We start from the raw sequence: 24,291 nt of genomic DNA, 5'->3' as shown, positions 1-24,291 counted from the left end.
TTCTGCAAAGAGAAAATAAATCCATTAGAACTAAAGCTGTCAGCCATTTTAACTGAGTCATTCTAACAAGTTGTGGATTAGTTAATGCGGGTTGAAGATGCAAGAAGAATTAAGTCTGCAAAGGATAAAGATGAGTCACAGGGTATGAAAACAGTTCCTGACATTAAGTGAGATAGCATAGGTGGATCAAGATTATAGAAATCTAAAATTTCAAAGAAGAGCTTTGCAACTTTCTATGGAACCAACAAAATGCTTTCAACAAGATCCTCAGTTCTGAAGAAACTCTTGGACTCAATTTTTAACAGTAACTGTACATAAGCAAGCTGATGTTTTAAATTTACTTTTAAATGAACTGAAAAAGAGTTTGTTGCAAAGTTCTAAAATGCTCTAGTTACTTTAATTACCAGAGTCTTAAAATTCAAAGAACTACATAAAGAAAAACACAAAAATAGATTGCTTTCATATGAAAATGTACTACTGAAGGATATCCATCCTTGAGACTTGAAACAGTATTTTTTCTCAGTTAATCTGTACCATTAAAACAAATTCAGCTTTTGTTTGTTTGTTTTTGTAAACAAGGATCAGGACCCCAAACAGGAAGATGGTCCCTTGCCCTAAAGAATTTAAAACCTACGTTTACTATAACTTATTTTTTGTTTATGGGTGCAATGGTCTAAATATTTAATATTGAAAATCAAATATAAATGCCTTATCTAGAATCTCTATTGAAACCCTAATGAGTGCCTGGTTTCAGTAGAACTTTGATGTACCAGACTACTACAAAATTAAAGTTGCCCATTAACCCAAATTATTTTCCTTCCATCTGAAATCATATACTTAATCCTATTTAATTTTCAATACTCTGTCCACATTCTAAGTCTACTTCAAATGGTAGCAAGAATTAAATGATCTGATACACTTCAGTATTTGAGAGGGTCAACTTTAACTATTATCTGGAACATCTATGTTTCAAAATAAATTGGTAAATAACTTTTTACATTCCTTCAGCCATTTGTTTGAGATCCAACTGGAAATTTATAAGAACAAGTCCTGGTAAGACATTTGAACGGATCCACTTCAAATAAGAGGTTGTCATAGAATGTAAGATAATGACTTTTCCTTTCCTGAGTCAAAAAGAAAAGCAGTATTCAAAATTACATATTTCAAAAGTTTTTCAGGTTGTACTTAAGTCTTTCTATGGAAAACACTAGTAACTCATCTCTGTGTATTTTCCTTTTGACGAAATATCCTCAAATTTATTCACAGAGACTCAAACTCTAATAGTTTTTCTAGTTGCCACTAGATACTGAACTGACCGTGGAAGACATTAGATTCAATAACAGATCCACAAAAGCTTGTGTTCACCTCTGAAATCCCAGACGAACCACATGGGTGGCCCTTTAGTTTTACCAGTGAAGCCTGCCTCACAAACACTGAGATATCGAAGTGATAAGCAACTTAGATAGCTCCTAAATATTAAATTAAACTGCTCAAGCGTATCATTTTATATATAACACCGATTCAGTGGCTCTGTATAACAGGGCTATTAAAAAGCTACCCACCAGCTCTAAAACAGTTGCTTGGAAGAACCCCTTCAGTGTGAAAGACCCCCCAAGGGGTCCCACTTTTTGACAAGGATGGGCCACGTGGCCTCAACGTCTCCAAGACTGAGCCTCTGGGCTCCAACAATCCTGTTTCACTGTGACCTCTACCCAGTGAGTCTAACTGAAATAAATGCCTATTCAGAGACTTTTTGCCCCCTTCAGGGATCATTGCTACTTCAGCAAGTATTTGCGGTGACAGCAAACAGCATTTTCAAAACAGAGTAGGGTTTATTAGAGTATGTCTATATTACACTATAGCAGCACAAGTTTTGCTGTCAGTGTAGTTAATCCGTACCTCCAAGAGGCAGTTACTACGTCTACCTAACTACATCAGACAAGGCACACAATTTTTCAAAGCCCCGAACAATAAGGTCAATCGCATTTTGAAGTACATATCTGGCCTGTGTCAAACGGAATACAATATTGGGAAGTCCTTAGGTTAGCACAGAGAAGCAAGGGTTAAGAATAGGCCAACACTGACCAAACCAGGGCTCCCTTGAGCCATGCTGCTGTAGTAACCATCTTGGTTTCCTCTCTGTATCTGTCCCTTTGGCCTGGTCTACCCTACAGAATTAGGTCGGTAACCATCTACCCTATAACGTTGCTCTCACCAATGTAAGACACCCATTACACAGGTTTAATAACTCCACCTCTGAGAGAAGTGTAATGCTTAGGTCAGTGTAGTTAAATCCATGCAGTGTCAATGTAGACAATGCAGTGTCAATGTAGACACATCGCAGAGCTGGAGTGGCGGGGCTCTGGCTGTCCGTGCCCCACAATGACAGTTGGTGCAAGCACCTCTGGTGAGGACGTGTACCACTGACAGAAGGAGCTAACGTGGACATACGAAACAGATTTAATTACTGCAGTGGCTGCATGGTGACATAACTTAAGTCAACTTAAATTTTGTAATGTAGACATGCCCTTTGTGTCTCAGTCCCAGATGTGAGCAGCTGTATCTATCCAAAGGCCAGCTCTTAACATAGCTACCTGACACCTTTTCCCTTTGTTCCCAGTGCAGGGTCTTGGCTCTGCTTCCCTGCAAAGAGGTGGGGAAAAATCATCTTCCTCTGGGCTACTGGTTACAAAGCATGAATATCCCAGCCATTGGAATTCCCATTGTTTTTATGAATCCTTCATTGATACGGGTTGGCTTCATCAAGTCCTTTAATGACCCATTCATACCACCTAGACAGTTACATCACAGACACAGACACCCCTTGTGCCTCCTGCTCTTCCCCAACAGCACTTTTTAACTCTTTTGCACCCACTTGGTAGCAATCAAATAAGTCACTAGTCAAGTAAGTCACCAGAGATAGCTGGTGATTTTTTTTTTATTTAAACTCTGATTTTTTTGATCAAATGCTTTTTGAGGGAAAAAACCTATCTAAAGATAGCTTTAAGATACATTATAGCTCAAAGATATCTCATCATAGAATAGGGATTATAAATTCTATAGTATGAGACAATATATTCATGTAATGTTTAAGAAAAGTTTTGTAAATGAGTTCCCATAGTTCGTGGATTACGGACCCAATCTTATGGGGTTCTAGGGGCTTCTCTATAGATTATTTAGGTTAATCTTTCTATCTACCCAATGGGACTCAGTGCTGAGTCTAGAAGATACCATCAGAGATGCTTAGTTTTGCAGTTCTCAAACTGTAGATTTGTGTCTCCAGAGATAACATGCTTGTTAACAGCAAAAATGATTTTAAATACATAAATATATAGAGAGAGGTGAGAAACAATAGACCTCAACCCTATTGTCCCTCTGCAAATTTCTGTACACAGAGTCAATCCCTTATCTCTCTCTAAAAGTGAGAAGTTTAAAAAACAGTTCACTGAACAGAAGATTGTTGGGGTGAAATAGATCTGGGCAAGGAGAAGAAGTCTGGAGATAAATGTGAGAAGGGAGGGATAGGCAGTAGAAACAAAAGTGAAACTGTTTGAGCAGCATATTCCAGAAGTCTTCAGGTCTTTCTGAGTGTAGCCTTCATTGATTTGAGATCTATCATACCATTCTCTAACTAGAAGGGAAAACTTATAATGGCAGCAGACTGTAAAAGAGAACCAGTTTGGGAATAAGAATGATTCAAGAAATATATGTTTGCTGATGATGTTTTAAAGAAAGTCACACCAGTGAACTGATGGAAGTCATGTAAGTACTTGGATTCAGAGACTGTTGAAGTGATAATCTCACTTTTAACAGCAGTAGCTTCTTCTGACAGCGTAGAAAGAATATTTTCTTCCTTTGGACTAATTCATTCCAAATTGAGAAATCGTTTGGGACGTGAAAAAGCAGGAAAGCTTGTTTTTCTTTTCCAGATTATGAACAAACAGGAAAATGAAGGTGGTGATGACTGAGTTAGCTGCAGAAGCCAATATTTTAAGTTTCTCATGTTGACCTGGCTGACATACTCGACTATTTTTTTTAATATTTCATTTAAAATTTTAGTTAAAAACAATTTTAACAAAAACAAACCTGATTTTAAAAAACTTAAATGTTTAAATTCAAAAATTCATATGCTTGTTTTGTTAAAATATGTTTGCTGTTGAAGAAAAAAATCGAGAATAGATAACGTTGTTGTTTTAGTTAAATAAAACAATTTTAATATCTGTCTGGTGATGTTCTCCTACTAATACAGCATGGCATGAAAATCCTCCAAATATTAGAGTTCACCTCCCAAAGACTCAGCACCCACTAATTTTTTTTTCCATTGATACACTGGAGCACCCGTGAAGTCAGCGTCTATGCACCCAACCACCAGGCATCTAGACCCCCCCCATACCCAGAACCCCTTGCCGACCCTCACCACCCCATCCCCGAACCTCCACCGTGCTGAGCCCCACCCCCTGCATCCAAACCCCCACCCCTACACCCAGATCACCCCCCACTTAGCACCCCACACTCAACGCCCCTTGCACGTGGGCCACCCCAATAAGCCCCCCCACACCTGGACCCCCTTTCCACCCACCCCCACTCCCCCAGTATCCAGAACCTCCCATCAAGTCCCCCACACACAGAGCCCCCCGCCGAGCCCCATCCCTCCACACCCAGACCTCCCCCCCAGCCTCAACCACCTTCACCTAGGTGAAGACCCCCCCCTTCAGAGTCCCATTGCCCCTGCACCCGGAACCCCTCAACAAGCTCCAGTGCATCCAGATCCCCCCTGCACCCAGATTCCCCCACACAGAATCCTCTCACTCCACACTAAGATCCTGCCAGGCTGAGCCTACCTGCTCACACCTGGTATGGAGGGGCAGGGCCACAGAGTATTTCTGAGGCAGGCCTGGCCCTTGCACTGTCAGGATCAGGTTCAGCCTCACAGCCAAGTCTATGTTGGGGGCATGGGGGGGGTCTGCATGGTGATCTCCCACCTCCGTGCAGCCAGTCCCCTGTGCTCCCCACTGCCATGCTAGAGCCTCCACCTTTTATTTACTGATAAATAAAATTTTCAGAAATTTTGAAATATTGTGCGCAGAATTTTTTTTTTGGCACACAATTCCCTCAGGGGCACTCTGTATACCAAACCCAAAACCTTGTTTAACATTGTTTAATGCTAGACAATGACGGGGTCACATTAATATATTTGACTCCTTGGGCCCATATATTCCGTCAAAATGAATGCAGCAAGACTTAAAAAGACAACTTCAACATTGCTGCTGCTGTTCATAACTTTGCTGACCAGAAAAAAAAACGACTAGACTCAGTTTCAATGCTGCTATCCAGTCACCAGTGAAACTGTCAAGAGTTGTGTCAGTCTTTTCCTGCCACTGCTGTCTGGAAATGCCAGGAGAAACATCAGTGGTGCTCAGTGGCGTTATTCATTGGGAAGTGGGGAGAATGGAAACTGGATACAGTAGCAGGGGCCTGCCCCACTCATAGCAGCTAGGACATTCTGGAAGCAGGGAGAAGAGACAAGGGTCTCCTCCCTCCTAGCCAACATGGGTGATGGGGAAGAAGTGGAGTTTTAAGTTTAAATGAGATATACTCATATCAAACCAAAGGCAGATGTAAAAGATGAACCTCCGCATCTGGGTCACTGGGTCCCAAGACTATATTCTGCAAGAAATCCCAGTAAAATCCCCTTTCCAGTAGCTTGGCTTTTCAGCAGGACATTTGCCCATGGACCTTGCTGGTGGGCCTTTCACCACTGTATTTTTAGCTAACTTTATCATTCTACGGCAGTGGCTTATAGGAATTGGAGTTTTTCAACTCCTTTGATTTACCTATTTGACACAATGCAATAATGCTTACGTGGCTCAAAATTTCCTTTTGACTGTGCTGAAAGTTTTAGAAATGGTCACGTTGCTTACTTGACTTGGGTTTTTAGTCTCTGGCTGTTTAGCTGCATTTAATATATTTTAGCTTAAAAATGACCATCCACACAAACTGCTTCACAAATTTGATTTACTAATTAGCACAACTCGTTTGTAGCTTGGGAGCTAAGATTCTTGCTGGCTGTTAAGGAGCAATACTGGCCTATTCAAAGGATTTCCAAGATTTCTTTAACACAGCTATAGAAGTATTATTTAAGGTGATCAGTTATTGAAGTATTATTTATAATTGTGAGGATTCCTCTCTATTCACAATGTAGAGCCTTAACTAACCACACAGTCAAACAACTGTCAATAACCCACAGTTAAGTTAGCCATGTTAACACACAGCACTGCTTTCCTTAGCTGCATAGTCTAAAAGTGCATTAAAAGTCCAGTGTAATTTCTATTGCGCATCCACAATATGAAATTTAATGGGTTATAACTTTTGAATGAAAATCAAAAAATTATCTTTGATGCGAAATGCATAAACACCAAAAATTAGCTTTCTACCCCCAACCATTTTGACTGTCCAGTTGTTAAAAAAACTACTGGGAGGAATATTTTTTCCACTCTTACTCAAAAACAGATTAAGCATTTTTATTAAACTGTGCATGCACACAAAACACTAAGAACAGAAAAAATGAATCATAGGTGAAAGTTTCAGAAAATACATGGTTGAAAAATGAGATTCAGAAGAAGCGAAAGAATACTTATTTTATGCACATCAGCATTTCCAGATCAGTTAAGAACACGGTGACCATTTTAAATGTTTCTTGTCTGAAGGAAAAGGAACTGTGTGAAGCAAGTTGATATGAGAAACTGCTGTGGAGCTAAGCTGGACAAAAAGCTGGGCAACTGTATAGGAGAATTTCTATGGTCTTAAAGTTAGCATGAATGAGAGGAAAACTGCAATATCTCAAATCTGCAAATATTCTCTTCTCTTATGCATAACGTTCGCTTGTTTTGATTTTTTTTTCAACTTAGACAATAGGCAGCTAACACTTTTAAAAGTATTTTTAATTCACTAATATTGAGGTGCACAGGTATTTTCCTCTTTTCTTTTCTTTCTTTTTTTTTTTTTTTGGTGGCTTTTTTCATTCCTATTTAACGTATTTTAGCCCTATATCTTCATCAAGAACTCCCAGAGAGCCCACGCCTAGAATGCAATATTGATTTGTTCATGAAGACACTTTTGGCTGTAATCTAGAAAAATGCTTGTTTCCACTTCGTCACACAGAATAAAGTAAATTTAGTCCCATTAGGAAATTACGTATGTTAACAGACTCTGGTAAGAACAAAGATACAATATTTGCACTTTAGCTCAAATACATTTTTATCAGTTAAATTTGCCTTGATATTCAGTATTTCTATTGCTATCATGCATATCTATTTCTTCTGGTGACCAAAATAATCCATAAATTCTCTACGATATATGGTGTGATCCAGTGATCCAAGTGCAAGACTGGAAGACATGACATCATGAAATCTAATCCTGCTATGACAGAAAATTTAAATTCTCTAATCATCGTTCCAGGTCCACAACAGTAAAGGTCACTGGTCCAACTGAAGTATACCTAGCTATGGGAGGTCACAAGACATCAGACCTTAAATTTACATATTTTGGCTTTCATCTAGTTCTGTTTCTTTCCCCACTTGTGTTTTTGTTTTTTGTTGTTGTTGTTTTTTTAAACAGACCTCTTACACTGCCAGAGTTATCATTTCTTTAGGTTACTGGCAACTTGGATACAAAATTGCTTTCACACAATGTAAAACACTAGTTTCTATATCTTGTCTTTCAAGAAAGTGGCCACTTTATGTGGTAGCCATGTTGGGTGTAAAATGAAAAAAAAATGAAGTATGAAATATATTATTTTAAAATTTGACAGCCTGTCACATGTCTGGTGCCACTGGGAAGCAGAGAACAACAGGTTTCCAATGGTACAAAATGGTTGCATTTTTAGCCCTCATGATTTGTAAATTCTGAGACCTCAAATTCTTATTGGGCCATTTGGTTTAGCATTGCTATTTTTCCCCCAGAGCTGGGAAATGCATCTCAACACATCTCAACAGTTATTTCTAAGTACTTGGAAAAGTCACTTAGCTTCTCTGCCTCAGTTTCCTCATTTATAAAACGAGGACAATTTTTACAAAACTGAGAGGAGTGTTGTGAGATTAGCTTGTATGGTAGTTGGAAAAGAAATAGAGCTGTTAAGTCTAGTGCATCAGATCTCTCAAATTCCAGGAGGTATAAATGTCAAACATTTTTGTGAAACAAGGTAGGTGAAGTAATATCTCCTGGGACCAACACAGCTACAACTATACTCCGTACAAATCTTTTTGTGATATTTACTAAAATACTTCTTGATGATACAGGTGTAAGGATGGAAAAGAATCCGCATTTAATACAGTACATTTGTTTCATGAAGAAATTTTGCTTGAACTTTTTCAACTATACATCCAATGAGCAGCAACACTTCTATTTCTCTCTCTCCTTTTAGTTAACATATAGATCTCTGCCTTAGTGTATCCCTCAACCTTAATTTCAGTCTTTTCTTCCACCCCCAGAACTCCTCCAAAAGCAAAGGACTTTGATTATGGCTGTGCTTCATGCACAGTAATGCTTTCCCTGCGCCTGCTGATGCTTTTGAGGAAGGATTAGTGTGTAGGAAGCAAAGCACAATCAACCACCTCTGCTTCTGGGGTCTTTCTGTGGGGAGAGCTAAAGCACAGAGATAAATAGGTGTCGGGGGGGGGGGGGGCGGGGGCTGGTAAATGTGTATAAACCAACAAGAGAAAGGGTGGAAAAATGGGGAAGCATACCACTAAGTGAACTGGTTGCTAAATAACAAAGAACAGCGTGATCATAGAGATCAATTATGCTAACTCTCCTACACAAGAAATTCACAAAATGGGATCACAAGAAGTAGGGTCAAGGAGAGAAAGGGGTCAGGAGAATCAAGAATGCAAGACTCCCCAACCTGAAATTAGAACTGTGGACAGTGCTTTAAAAAAAAAATTAATTTAAACTATGGGCAAAAGTTTTGCTTTATTTCACTGGAAAGGAAACCTGTAAGCACTTTGATTAATGGATCAAAAGCTTGCCTATCACCTATGCTTAATATCTGCATTAAGTCACTATTCTCTTACTATTTTCTTTAGCAACACTCAACAAATCATAGGAGGAAACCACAGGAAAAAAATTAAACTTACTAATAGTGAATCACGCCAGAGTTACAAAATCCTGTGCTTCGTGGACGTTAGTCACCATAATATAAATCAGCCCTTGAATAAAAAGCAAACAACCAAAAAAATCCTCTCATTTCTACAATCCTTCCAGACAAGTGTTGCTCAAACATCCAATTAAGTCTGAAGTTAGATGGAAGCTACAAAACTTTCATCTTTACAAGTTAGTTCCTTTTAAAATTTGCACTACATAAATTGAAGGTGACCTGCAAAGGATTTTTGAACAACTGGATATGTCTCCCCCCCACACCCTTTTTGTAAGATTCTTCATGATATATCAAGATTAGAAAAGCAGGAGTGAGGAGAAGGAATTACAAGTAGCTATTTTTCTGTGCCCCCCCCCTTTTTTTTACTCTAACAGCTTGTCTACATTACAAAGTTAAGTCAATGTAAGGCAGCTTCCCTCGTGGACCTAACTATGGAAGTGTATGCACTGCGATGCTCCTCCCATCAGTTTAACTCTCCTGCTACACCAACATAATAAAATCACCTCAACGAGATGCATAGCACTTAGGGAACCATAGTTAGAGCGACACAAGGTCGGCGTAGACACTGCATTGTTTATGTTCCTTAAGTGGCCTCCAGGTGGTGTCCCAAAATGTCTATCATGACTGCTCTGGTCATTGGTTTGAACTCTGCTGCCTTGGAGCCTTGTACACAGGTATGTACTCCTCCCTTTTCAAAGCCATAGGAATTTTTGAAATTGCTTTCCCCGTTTGCTCAGCGTGCAGAGCTCACATATCATCTGCCCAACTGACCATGCTGGCTCCCCGCAGCAAATGCACTCCTGCCTGGAGTACACCAGAGTTGGTAGATCTGTTGGGTCTGTGGAGGAAAGGAGACTGTGCAGTCACAGCTCCGCTCCAACTGCCGGAACTTTGATATCTACAGGCCGACTGCTTGTGGCATGGAGGAGAAGGGGTATGATAGGGACATGCAGCAGTGCTGTGCAAAAAAATCAAGGAGCTGAGACAGGCGTACCAAAAGACAAGGGAGGCCAACAGTCATTCTTGTGTGGCGCCAAAGACATGCTACTTCTATATGAAGCTTCACACCATCCTTGGCAGTGACCCCACCTCCACAAGTCCTGTGGATAGTTCAGGGGGGTCCGTAGACAGTGGCCAGCGGAGTGAACCCCAAGAACGACGTGGTGGATGAGGATGTGGAATTGGTGGAGGAGGATGGGGGACAGGTAACAGGGATATCCAGTGGTGTGGCAAGCCAGGAACACTTTTTGACTCTGGAGGGATATAGCTAGTCCCATCACTCCAGCTTGAAGTACCCCACTGAAACCCCCTACCCTCCAGGCCAAACTCACCAGGGCTGGGGCTCCCACCGTGATGTATGCCTGCCAAGGGAAAGTGAGAAAGTTGTATTGCTAACTTGTTTGGATCAAGAGTGTGACTGCACTCACAATAATGCCTCTGTCTATTGTTTCTTTACCATCTGCCGACATGCCCTTGAGGATATCCTCCTGCACACCAGCTGAGTGAGTCAGGCTCATAAGGAGACAAAACAAGAGGAGTAAGGAAGACATGTTCCAGGAAGTGCTGCAATCCTCTGGTGCTTTGTATTGCAAGTAGAGAGCATGGAGAGAGGCTATCAAAGGCAAACTGCGGATGGATAGTCAGGATAGGAAACACAGGCAGGAGCTCAGGGAGCTGACATATTGAGGTCCCTGACTGAACTTCAGGCAGAACACATCCGTGCTCACCTACCCCTGCAGCCCATGCAGAACTGCCTTCCAGGCTCTCCCCACACATTCCTCACATATTCCAGGGTCATCGCAGTACCCCAGGCACTCCACCCCAAGGGATGTTTACAATGACAGCTGGACATACACCCAGCTGTGAGAGCCTCATTGGCAAATGTGATCAATTTTCATGTTCCTTCCAGAAGATAGAAATGTTTGCATGACTGTTGAATAAAAATGTACTTATAGAAAGTAAATGAATCTTTATTTGTCTCTTACATACGGTGGTTGCTGCTAAAATTCTAAGACAGTGCCAAAAGGTGCATTTGCTTTGTTGCATTCTTGCATGCATAGCAATCATTACAAGGTTCATACTACAGTGCAAGAATACAATGCCTGGCTCAATGCATTACAGAAACATACATAACTGTGGCTCATTATCAAAATACTCCTTCAAAGCCTCCCTGATTCAACCAAAGCCACATTGAGCCCCTATAATAGCCCTGGTATCGGATGCTCAAAAGCCAGCTGATCCACCTCAACACTCCACCCCTACAGAAACTTCTCCTCCTTAGCTTCACAATGTAGGCTGCTATGACCATGGGAATATTTTCCTTACTGAGGTCTAACCTGACAAAGAGGCAGCACCAGCAACCTTTTAAGCGGCCAAAGACATTCAACAGTCATTCTGTACCTGCTGAGCCTGTTGTTGAAGCACTCACTGCTGCAGTCAAAGTTGCTGATGTAAGACTTCCTGAGCCATGGGAGCAAGGCATAGGCTGAATCTCCCAGAATCACTACTGGCATTTCAACATCTCCAATGGAAATCTTCTGGTCTGGAAAGAAAGTCCCTGCCTGCAACTTTCTGTACAGTCCAGTGTTCCTGAAGATGCACTTGTTATGCACCTTCCCTGAACAGCACGTGTTGATATCAATTGAACAACCCCAGTGATATACCAGCACTTGCAATACCATAGAAAAGTAGCCCTTTCTGTTGATGTACTCCATCGCAAGATAGCACGCATATCACCACTGCCCCTCCGCAGTAAGTGAAACCCATTGCCTCAAACCCATCCACTATTTCACGCACATTGCCCAGAGTGTCAATCCTTCACAGCAGGAGGTGATTAATGGCCATGCACACTTGCATCACTGCAACCCCCATGGTGGGCTTCCCCACTCTAAACTGATTCACAAATGATCAGCTTCCACACTGCAATTGCCAATCGCTTCTCCACCATTAGGGCAGCTCTCATTTTGGTGTCCTTGTGATAGGGAGCAGGGATGAGCACCACACACGCTTCCAGGAAGGTGGATTTACGCATCCAAAAGTTCTGCATAACAATGCGATCTTATCACTCGATGCTTGTTTCTTGGGCCCGGAACAAACAGTCCACTATGTGCAGCTCCTCCATGAAGCCAACGGCAATCTTGAATTGTTTCTGTCCATGGCACACACAACAGGGCAGATACCATGGTGTCATGATCAGAGTCACCACTGTGTTGCGTTCATAACGCTCACCAAAATACTGGAGAGCACTGCAGGATCCATGCTTTCTGACAGATGGCAGGCATGTGTTTACAGGATCTGTTGACAAGTGGCATGAAATGTACTAGGAAACCCGTGGATTCATGGGAGGGAGAAAACTGCATCATGGGACGCTCAGCCCGCCCCCGTGAGACACTGCAAACCCTTTCCCAGAACATCCAGTGGAAGATGGTTGCAAGTTGCACAGTGGGATAGCTACCCACGGCACACTGCTCTCTGTCAATGCAAGAGTAACTACTGTGGACACGCTCCACCGTCACAAGGAGCATTGTGTGGACATGCAACTGCAGTTTAATTATAGTGGTGGATGAACGTTGATGTAACTTAAGTTGACAATGCCAAATAGGTGCATTTGCATTGTTACTGCACACACAGCGATCATGAGAAGGTTCATACCACAGTGCAAGAAAACAATGCCTGGCTCAGTGCATTACAGAAACATACATTACTGTGGTTCATTGTCAAAATACTCCTTTAAAGCTTCCCTGATTTGAATAGCTCCCCGTTGAGCCTTAGAAATATCTGGAGTGTCAAGTCTGTCCTCCCCTGATTTTGCTGCAGAACTTATGGATGTTTACTGTACCTGCTAACACCTTAACTGAAGGAGGGTTTTAAATCACAGACTTAAAAATGTTTTATCAGCCATCGAAGTTAAATAAGTGTTAAAAGTTAACAGGTTCAAACACTGACTTAAAATCCCTCTCCCGCAATTGCTCAGCTTTTACTCTCCTCGGTTTTGTGATGATACCATTTTGTTAGCTCTACAGTCATTACAATGTTCCAGCCTAGACAGGACCCATATTTCTAATATAAAAAAAAAAGGTGACTTTTTTTCTTTTAATGTCAAGTCTTCATACCTTCTTTGGACATCATGATGTAAAGAGCATAATCCTCATTTTCTTTCCTTTGCAAAATTTAATTTCTAGTCACAAAACTGAGACAATATGCCCTTTAAATGTAATCTTCAAAATAAGAATCCTTTGATAAAAAGTGCAAATGCCTTCACACAAGTCTAAGTTATTAAGCAAAATAACCTTAAACTTACCATTTTTCACTGTATGTACTCTAGGACCCCCCTCCCGATTGATTCTCTTCTATTGCTAGCCAGCATATTCAAGCGATGGTCTATAGTAGACACACCACCTCCAGAGTAAAGGTAGGCATAATCTCCGAGTAGACAATCATGAGGTCCAGATTTTACAGAAAGCAAGAGTTAAATTAATAATCTGCTGCAATGCCCTGAATTTTTCCCCCCCCCCACTAAAAGCACATATATATTATGTTATGTCCAGTTAAAAGACTTCTTGCTGAATTCTTATATTTCCTTTTCTCCAGGTATAAAGTTCAAAACTAGCTAGAAAAACCATGTCCCAGTGGGAAAGAAGCTATCAAAAATAATTTGTCCCAACAACATGTTTGCCCAAAACCAACATAGTTTACTTTTATAGAACTCCCCAGTAAGTTTCCCTCTGATTAAAGTAATTTTTCCCTTAGACCATATTGTCTAGATCAAACTCTGATAAATAAAGTGTGTACACTGCTTCAAGTAATCTGTAATGCACCCATCACCTTAGTATTTAGGTGCCCATTAGAAAAATATTTAAATAAGCTGCTATACTAACAAGTTCAATGTACCTCAGAATTGTGGTTCTATTTTCACTCTCACTAATGTTTATATTCAGAATACATCTCAAATCACAACTGGATTTTTTCCCCCTAAAAATATAGTCTAGTTCAAATGTGAATTAATTCACAGAAATCCAATGGCCTGTGTTATGCAGGAGATCAGACTAAATGATCACCTCAGTCCCTTCTGGCCTTACTATCTATGAAATCTTAGAATAAATCTACCTATCATGCACACTACAGTACATTCACCTCAGCTCGTTTACTATAACTGCCAGTACTTTGGTCCTGCAGGAACACAAGAGAAATGTTACTTCAAACTCCGAAAACCATCATCCTATTACAAAACAAAACAGTAAAAGTTAGAACTGAAAAATAAGATTTGATCTTAGTTTATACACATTGAGACTGGTCTCTTGCAGTGAAAGCATCCAAATTACCACAAAGTATATTCAATTTTTCCTAAAAATGAAAGGCAGCTTAAATTATGCTGATCTTAATTTCTCAAATTAATCTATTCTTAAATTTTATCCAAATTTCAGACTTAAAGGTCAGGTCTACATCAGAAAAGGTTTTCAGAGACTGCTAGTGTAGACGCAGCTTTTCCTGGCAATAAATAAATAAATAAATAAAAATGCTTTTGCCCAGTACAGCGTATTATATTAGTTCCCCCAGCAAAATAAACTATACCAACAAAAGTATTTTTAACAGCATAGCTGTGTATACACTAAGGTTTTTGCTGGTATAGAAATGTTGTAAAAAAGACACCTTCACCCAATATGACTATGCTGGCAAAAGTTTCTCACAAGGCAGTGAAAAATTAGGGTGAGTATAAAGACCTTTCACAGACACACAAAAATACAACTCACCGTTCAGGAACTCTTTCTTGTAATTTGTGCACATTAGTAAGCATCAGAGAAACCTTCAAGAAATTCTTCTCATATAACCTTGGCTAATGACTGCATTAATGTAATTATAATGTAATGAAAGCTACATATCGTTCAGTTATTAGATGTACATACAACAACTGGAAGCACTGCAGTGGTAACATGGCTTCAAATAGTAAAGGTTTGTTTTGTTTTTAAGTCCTGATTTTATTACCACTTTTTCAGAACAGGGAAGGGATTTGATAGCCTTAGTGTTTTCTATGTATTTCAAATGTTTGGCAGTAGCTTTCCAGAACCACAATTCAAAACAAAGCAAGCCTCTAAAATGTTTCCCTAACAAAATATTTCTAACAGAAAGTAAAGGCACAATTACAAGATCAGTCGAAACATGCAGCATAATATTTTACCATAGCTTTGCTGCACAGTAAAAAGGAAAGTTGGCAATTGTGTTTTTAAAAATAAAAACAAAAGGAAATCCATTTTTGGTTCACACGCACTGCTAGACTTAACATGTAATGGTGATAAACAGCTGGTTTTGCACATAAGGGAAGAAGAGCTGGGAATGAATAGCTCCAATTGTATACATTTCCCAATTCCAAAACTGAAACTTTGACAGAAGTCACCCTGCAGCCAGGGGTATCGGATAATTTAGGATAAAATAAATGTTTATTAAAAAGGGCGTTGATTTCTTGGCACCAGTGGTAAGCAGGAGATACCCCTAGTGTCGACGTAAAATACTACAGCATAGAATACCATATGTCTGGATTAATTTTACGGCAGTAAAAGGGAAATTTAAATCGCTATGATTTTAAAAAGACAACCCCTTCATGCACACCGTGATATACTGCAAACCTTCTTACAACATCCAAAAATCTACATACAGATCACAGTTACTGTAAGATTTACAAACTCTGAGCAATAAAGTCTGCCATGGGCGACGTACATTGTAGCCTTCCGGGTCTGCACATGAGAAGCAAACGCTGCTGCACCAAAGCGCAAAAAAACAAAACAAAAAAAACCCTGCAAGACTGCAAAATAACCACCACGGAACAGCACCACTGAGCAATGGCAGAGAAACGCAGGACTACATCTGGGAAACAGATGAAGAGCAGCCTAGGATTCAATCCTGTTTCAGAGATGGGAGGGGGCCCGGGGACGCTGAGGTTGGGGGCAGGGGAGGGTGTAAAGGCAGAGGAGCAGTGGCGTGGGGATACACGATAACGAGGGGAAGGGTAGGTGAGGGGGGTGACGGGGTATGAGGACGGGGGGATGGGCTGTTACTGACAGGGTGGCAGGAAAAGACTGTAGGGGGTCATGTGGGAGGAGACAGGAGATATCTGGAAGCGGCCTGGGGGGCGCAGCGGGGGTACCCGGAGGCGGCGCGGGCCTGGAGGGCGGGACAATCCGGAGGCGGACGAGACAGGGGGTATCTGGAGCTGGCCTCGGCGAGGCGGGGACGGGGACACGGGTAACTGGAGGCTGGCGGGGGGCGGGAGGTCAGCTGGAGGCGGCCCAGGGGAGGGGACCGGGGTATCTGGAGGCGACCCAGGCACGGAGGTAGCTGGGGTTGCGGCCGGGACACGGGGGTGGGGAGGGGACGAGGACATCTAGAGGCGGCCCGGGCATGGCGGAGGGGAGGGCCCGGTCCCGCGGGAAGCAGGACGGGGGCGGCTCCTAAGGGCCGTTGCCGTCCCCGCTCCCTCCCGATCTCTGCCCCAGACCCGCAGGACCAGGCTGGGTCTGGAATTTTCTGCCGGGCCCGGTGCAGGGGGCTCGGCGGGCGGGGGAGGGGAAGCGGGGGCTGCTCACCATGGTGGCGGGTGGGTGTTGGGAGCCTCCCCGCAGCTGGATCCGCCGAGTGCCGGTCTCAGTAGCCGCCCGCGCCCGCTCAGTCCCGCCGCGCTGCCGCTGACGGTTTCGCTGCAGTGGCTCGCGCTGACCCGCAACCTCACCGAGAGGGAGGGAAGAAGAGCGAGCGAAGAGCGGCAGCACAGGGCGGAGCAGCCAACATCCGGGCACCCCCGCCACCAGGGGCTAATTTGCATACGTGCGGGGGGCGGGGGAGACTGCGCGGGACGTTCTGTAGTTTCAGCCGGGGGAGGTTGGTCACATAGGGGTGTGTAAAATGGCGGCTGCCGGCCGGATCTGGGTTAGCCCTCGCGCGGAGCGGGAAGTGGGTCCCCTCGGCCCCTGCTTCCTGTAGCTCGTGGAGGGAGTTTCCGCTGGGGGCTGGTTCTCCTGGGCCTGTTGCCCCACATGGGGCCCCTCTCCGGACCCCCGTCGACTTCCACCCTCAGCTCCCCTCTCCCAAGCTTCGTTTCTCCCTCGGCTGGGGGGCAGGAGCCCCCTACAGGCAGGGAGGTCTGTGCCACTGGGTTGCCTCCTTTTCTCTCTTTGCCCTGGGGGGAGGCTTTCCTGTCCCTGCCCAAACCGTCTGCCTGGGGCCCTTTAGAGACACTGGGGCTAAAGCTGTTTCCTTTTGGGTTGTCTTATGCCCTGGTTAATGTGGGGGAGGGAAGGAATAATCCGTGTTTCGCACAAAGTGATGTTCTCTACAACCATCACCACCTGCCCCCTTGATGATTTATCTTGCCTCCTCAGCCTTTCTGGGGGAATCCAATGAACAAAGAGGGCTGCAGAGGTGGCTACCCCACCACACGCTTAAGTGCACATGGGGAGGGATCTGATTGTGGCAGTTACCTTCTGTGTGTGGATCTGGGTAGGATGAGCCGATCCTGTGTTACTGGCTGCTACCCTCCACCAGTTATGGTAACACTTCACTGGAGTCTTCATGCTGAAATACCCCCAAATAATATTTTACCTCTATCATTTCTAGCCAAGTGCTTTCAGTGTGTCTTTGATGTTAATGCAATTAATTATGCAAAACTAAGATTATTGACAGGTTTCAGAGTAGCAGTCATGTTAGTCTGTATCCGCAAAAAGAAAAGGAGGACTTGTGGCACCTTAGAGACTAACAAATTTTTTGAGCATAAGCTTTTGTGAGCTAGAGCTCACTTCACTGGATGCATTCAGTGAAAAATATAGTGGGAAGATCTATATACACAGAGAAAATTAAACAATGGGTGTTACCATACACACTGTAACGAGAGTGATCAGGTAAGGTGAGCTATTACCAGCAGGAGAGAAAAAAGACCTTTTGTAGTGATAATCAAGATAGGCCATTTCCAGCAGTTGACAAGAACATGTGAGGAACAGTGAGGGCAGGGGGAATAAACATGGGGAAATAGTTTTACTTTGTGTAATGACACATCCACTCCCAGTCTTTATTCAAGCCTAAGTTAATTGTGTCCAGTTTGCAAATGAATTCCAATTCAGCAGTCTCTTGTTGGAGTCTGGTTTTGAAGTTTTTTTGTTGAAGAATTGCCACTTTTAGGTCTGTAATCGAGTGACCAGAGAGATTGAAGTGTTCTCCGACTGGTTTTTGAATGTTATAATTCTTGATGTCTGATTTGTGTCCATTTATTCTTTTACATAGAGACTGTCCGGTTTGGCCAATGTACATGGCAGAGAGGCATTGCTGGCACATGATGGCATATATCACATTGGTAGATGTGCAGGTGAACGAGCCTCTGATAGTGTGTCTGATGTGATTTAGGCCCTATGATGGTGTGCCCTGAATAGATATGTGGACACAGTTGGCAACGGGCTTTGTTGCAAGGATAGGTTCCTGGGTTAGTGGTTCTATTGTGTGGTGTGTGGTTGCTGGTGAGTATTTGCTTCAGGTTGGGGGGCTGTCTGTAAGCAGGGACTGGCCTGTCTCCCAAGATCTGTGAGAGTGATGGGTTGTCCTTCAAGATAGGTTGTAGATCCTTGAAGATGCGTTGGAGAGGTTTTAGTTGGGGGCTGAAGGTGATGTCTAGTGGCGTTCTGTTATTTTCTTTGTTGGGCCTGTCCTGTAGTAGGTAACTTCTGGGTACTCTTCTGGCTCTGTCAGTCTGTTTCTTCACTTCAGCAGGTGGGTATTGTAGTTGTAAGAATGCCTGATAGAGATCTTGTAGGTGTTTGTTTCTGTCTGAGGGGTTGGAGCAAATGCGGTTGTATTGTAGAGCTTGGCTGTAGACAATATTATTGAGCTACTGCATAGTGGCATTCTGCCTAAAAGTGCTTATATAGCACTAACATTTATATGGCATTTTACAAAGTGACATTCCCTACCCTGAAGCGCTTACAAATTAGTTATAAGAAGTGGTGCTATATAAGTGCAAATAATACAGGGAATGGAGCCTGAGTACCTTTTCAGGGCTAGCTTTTAGGACAGTAATTGCTGGCATGAGTAAGATCGGCCTTCAGAAAATGACCTATTTATACTGTAAGGTGGTAAGTAGGCCAGCAGATGCTTTATTAGGAAAGACTTTATGAAGGGTAAAGTGAAATATTAAGTAAAAGTGGTTTTACTTTGCATTCCTTTAGCTGCTGTAGGTTACAACTGCCACCTTATGGCATTTACTGTGCAGATCAGAACTTTTTGTGTTGACTATCAATACAATATGACACGGTTCTGATAAATGAGCTAGAGAGATGAAAATAAATATAAAATATTACCATGTTGATATCCCTTAAGAATAATCATGCAGAAACAGTTACACTGATGTCATTTTGCAGGCATTTGATTTTTTAATGACATTTTATTGACAAATCAATCCTACCAAATTCAGGATGATAGCTTTTTGGGGGGAGGAGTAGGGGAAATCATTTAATTTAGCACTAAGCTAATCGTTTCCAGCTTTATCATTGAGAACAAGGTCCCCAAACTGGACTGTGAATTTCATCCCTTTCTAGCCTGTTATCAAAGGAGTGAATTGTCCCCCCACTCTTGTCTTGCTATCTGAGTGGGAGACGGAGCTGGCTTACGACTTGATGACTCAGTGCAAGAACAGGTTTCAGAGTAACAGCCGTGTTAGTCTGTATTCGCAAAAAGAAAAGGAGTACTTGTGGCACCTTAGAGACAAACAAATTTATTTGAGCATAAGCTTTCGTGAGCTGCAGCTCACTTCATTGGATGCATACTGCGGAAACTGCAGAAGACATTATATACACAGAGACCATGAAACAATACCTCCTCCCACCCCACTCTCCTGCTGGTAATAGCTTATCTGGGCTATAACCAGCAGGAGAGTGAGTTTGGGGGGGGGGGGGGCGGAGGGTGAGAAAACCTGGATTTGTGCTGGAAATGGCCCAACTTGATTATCATACATATAGTAAGGAGAGTGATCGCTTTAGATAAGTTATTACCAGCAGGAGAGTGGGGTGGGAGGAGGTATTGTTTCATGGTCTCTGTGTATATAATGTCTTCTGCAGTTTCCACAGTATGCATCCGATGAAGTGAGCTGTAGCTCACGAAAGCTTATGCTCAAACAAATTGGTTAGTCTCTAAGGTGCCACAAGTACTCCTTTTCTTAGTACAAGAACAGTGGTCCCCGCGTGGTCACTCTTTCTGCTTGTGCCTGGGGCCAACTTGTCAACTCTCTAAGAAGTAACTAGAATCTTGAAATCAGGTGTTAGTGAGCAAAGGCAGTAAAAGAGGAACTAAGGGTCAGCTATCCCCTGAAAGAGGCTATTAACATTTTTGAGGAAACTAGATCACTGGGTGAAACGTGAAGTTTTATCACAGATTAGAAACTTCTGGCTAAAAGACAGGGTAAGAAAAAATGGACAGTTTTCAACATGGCAAAAGATGAAGAATGGAGTACTGTAGGTTCCATAGTAGGCATGATGTTTAGTATTTGTTAGAAATATCTGAGAAATATGGTGAACTGTGAGGTGACAAAATGTAGATGACTCAGTTCTGGAGGTTAGTCTGAGTTTGAGTTGACTTGGAGAAATTGACAAAGACCTAACAACGGTGAATGAACAGTATGGTGACACACACAATTCACTGTTGATAAATGCAAGATAATGCACAGTGGAAGAAACAATTTTTAAAAAGTCACATATTTCTGAATGCTAAATTAACAGCAAACAATCAAGAAGTACCTTAATGACTAAAGAATCTTGGCCCTGCCACTGTCAAAGATCAGTACTAGACTAGGTGGATCACTAGTCTGCTCTGGTATGGGAGTTACTGTATTCATATTTTGTCACACATTCATTGCCATGATAATAGATACTGTATGCTTGTGTAACTGTGCTCTTGTAAATTAATCCAAACTCTATAACACAGATGCTAATAAAACAGTCTTAACTTTTACTAGTGATGCTATTACTCAAAATACAGCTTTCTCAGGGGCAGCATTGCCATGTACATTTAGGCCCCAGACTTGTTTTACAAAACCTAAGATCAACAGAAATGTTTCCATGACTCTTAAAATTCCAAAGGAAAAAAATAGCTTCAATTTAAAATTCTGCTGTGTTTGCATCCCTAAGGCTGCAACCCTACTTAGTATATGAGAACCAGGAAGTGAAATTGACTAGATGTTGACTGTAACTGAAAATGAATCTGACTAGTCTAATTTTATTGCCCAACCTGAATGAAATGAGAGAGAAGCAAATGGCATTAACGAGAAAGAATGCACTAACTTTAAAATTCTTAACCTTATTCATGTAAGGCTAACGAAACAGCTCAACTTTTTTTCCCCCAAATACATCATTTTTATCCTGTAGTACAATAGCTAATAGTTCAGAAGCTCTTCAACACAAAGCCCTGGTCTACACTATGGGGTTAGGTTGAATTTAGTCGCCTTAGATCGATTTTAAAATGAATGCATCTACACAACCAACCCCTTTCTGTCGACCTAAAGGGCTCTTAAAATCCAGCGAGGGGAGTAGCGCTAATATAGCCCTTGCTGGGTCAAATTTGGGGTAGTGCAGATGCAATTCTATGGTATTGGCCTCTGGGAGCTATCGCAGAGTGCTCCAATATGACCGCTCTGGACAGCACTTTCAACTCTGATGCACTAGCCAGGTACACAGGAAAAGCCCCAGGAAATTTTGAATTTCATTTCCTGTTTGGTCAGCATGGTGAGCTCAGCAGCACAGGTGACCATGCAGTCCCCCCAGAATCGCAAACGAGCTCCAGCATGGACAGAAAGGGAGACACTGCATCTGATTGCTGTATGGGGAGAAGAATCTGTGCAGGCTGAACTCCGATCAAAACGAAGAAATGCTAATATATATGCCAAAATCGCACAGGGCATGGTGGAGAGAGGCTAAACAGGGGGACACAGCAGTGCTGCGTGAAAGTCAAGGAGCTCAGGCAAGCCTACCAAAAGACAAAGAAGGCAAACAGTCACTCCGGGTCAGAGTCCCATACATGCAGCTTCTATGATCAGCTGCATGGCATTCTGGGGGGGACCACACCACTATGCTACCACTGTCCATGGACACCTGAAAGGGTGGAGTCTCACACAACAGGGAGGGGGATGCTCAGCAGACAAGTGGTAAATCTGTTCTTCCTGGCAGCCAGGACCTTTTCATCACCCTGGAGCCAATACCCTCCCAAGGCGGGATCTCCGACCTTGAAGCTGGAGAAGGCAGCTCTGGTGAGTGCACGTTTGTAACTACAGTACAGGGTTTAAAAGCAATAGTGTTTAATGTTTGATTTGCCCTGAAGAATTGGGATGCATTCGTGGCCAGTACAGCTACTGGAAAAGTGTCTGGAGATGGAGCAGGAATCCTCCAGGGACATCTCCATGAAGCTGTCCTGGAGGTACTCTGAAAGCCTTTGCAGAAGATTTCTGGGGAGGGCTTCCTTATTGTGTCCTCCACAGTACTTTACCATGCCAAGCCAGTAACAAGTAGTCTGGAATCATTGCAGCACAAAGCATGGCAGCGAATGGTCCTGGGTTTTGGTAGCATTCAAGCAACATTCAGTCTTTTATCTTTCTGTGTTAGCCTCAGGAGAGTGATATCATTCATGGTCACCTGGTTGAAATAGGGGGATTTTTGTAAGGGAACAGTAAAAAGACCCCGTTCATGCTGGGTTATTTGCCCTTGGCAAAAAGGGATCATCCCGGAGAATAGCTATGCGGCGGGGGGAGGGGTGAAGGGATCATCCCAAAGAATAGCCACGCGGTGGGGTGGGGAGTGGTGTGTGCCGCATCCCCTCTTTTTAAACGTGAAACCCAACCGGCATTGCTTGCTATGGGAAAGGATGGTGCTGCAGTTTGAAACCATTCCCACATGTGTTGAAGGCGTAAGAAGCCAAACCCGCGTACCAAAAGGCTTACCATGGCTGCCTGGAAACTGAATTCTGTTGACCAGCCGTTTGTGATATGTCACCATGCCGGCAGGCGCTCATTATAAAAGGCAAAATGTGACCTTGTACCTAAAGCACATGTACTGTCTGCTGTGAATTGCTTGATTCACTGTGAAAGAGTCTCCCTTTGGTTCTCAGAAATGTATCTTCTTAAATTTTACTCTCCCTTTTTATCTCCCCCCCCCCCCACTCCAGGAGCTAATGTTTCTATGCTCCCCCTGTCATCTCCATCCCTGAGGTTATCGCAGATTAGAAGGCGAAAAAAACGCACTCGCAATGACACATTTTCTGAGCTCGTGCAGTCCTCCTGCACTGACGGGGGCATTCAGTGGCAGAGGCCAGGAAAGCATTAAGTGACCATGAAGAGCAGAGGCAGGAGGTGATGCTGAGGCTAAAGGGGGAGCAAAGGGACATGATGAAGCATCTATTGGAGCTGCAGGAAAGCCAACAAGAGCACAAACCCCTGCTGCATCCATTGTATAACTGCCTGCACTCCTCCCCAAGTTCCATATCCTCCTCACCCAGACGCCCAAGAACACGGTGCAGGGGGAGGCTCTGGGCACCCAGCCACTCCACTCCAGAAGATGGCCCAATCAACAGAAGGCTGTCATTCAAACAGTTTTGATTTGTAGTGTGGCTACAATAAGCAATGTGGCCTTGTCCTTCCCTCCTCCCTCACTCCACCCCACCCAGGCTACCTTGTCAGTTATCTCACTTTTTTTAATTAATAAAGAAAGAATGCATGGTTTCAAAACAATAGTTACTTTATTTCCTTTGCCAGCTGTGATCGAAGTGGGGCGGGTGGTTGGCTTACAGGGAATTAAAATCAACAAGAGGGGCGGGTTTGCAGCAAGCAGAAACACACACAACTCTCACACTGTAGCCTGGCCAGTCATGAAACTGGTTTTTAAAGCCTCTCTGATGTGCAGCGTGCCTAGCTGTGCTCTTCTAATCGCCCTGGTGTCTGGCTGCTCAAAATCGGCCTCCAGGCAATTTGCCTCAACCTCCCACCCCGCCATAAACATTTCCCCCTTACTCTCACAGATATTATGGAGCACACAGCAAGCAGCAATAACAATGGGAATGTTGGTTGAGCTGAGGTCTAACCTAGTCAGCAAAGAGTGCCAGCAAGCTTTTAAACGTCCAAAGGCACA

At 43.0% G+C, this 24,291-nt stretch overlaps 1 protein-coding gene and 1 long non-coding RNA gene across 5 annotated transcripts in view; one reads left to right on the top strand and one right to left on the bottom strand.

Moving 5' to 3' along the window:
- Nucleotides 1-16,915, bottom strand: part of PPP3R1 (protein phosphatase 3 regulatory subunit B, alpha) — an 83,786-nt gene extending 66,871 nt beyond the window's left edge. The window contains exon 1 of the mRNA XM_075127209.1: nt 16,732-16,915. Coding sequence (XP_074983310.1) covers nt 16,732-16,734 — 3 coding nt within the window. The 5' untranslated portion in view covers nt 16,735-16,915. The remainder of the gene's footprint in view (nt 1-16,731) is intronic.
- LOC125633449 (uncharacterized) lies at nt 16,116-23,894 on the top strand. Of its 4 annotated transcripts, none has more exons than XR_007355609.2 (3): nt 16,116-16,154; nt 22,342-22,421; nt 23,333-23,894. It is a non-coding gene; the product is annotated as an uncharacterized LOC125633449 (long non-coding RNA). The 4 variants fall into 4 exon arrangements; XR_007355608.2 differs by lacking the exon at nt 16,116-16,154 and adding an exon at nt 16,301-16,390; XR_007355607.2 differs by lacking the exon at nt 16,116-16,154 and adding an exon at nt 17,080-17,283.
- The last annotated feature ends 397 nt before the right edge of the window (nt 23,895-24,291 follow it).

This window comes from Caretta caretta, chromosome 3 (assembly GCF_965140235.1).
Source record: "Caretta caretta isolate rCarCar2 chromosome 3, rCarCar1.hap1, whole genome shotgun sequence".
Classification (NCBI taxonomy): Eukaryota; Metazoa; Chordata; order Testudines; family Cheloniidae; genus Caretta; species Caretta caretta.
The sequence above is the reverse complement of the archived record's forward strand: the minus strand, read 5'-3'. Positions and strand labels throughout refer to the sequence as shown.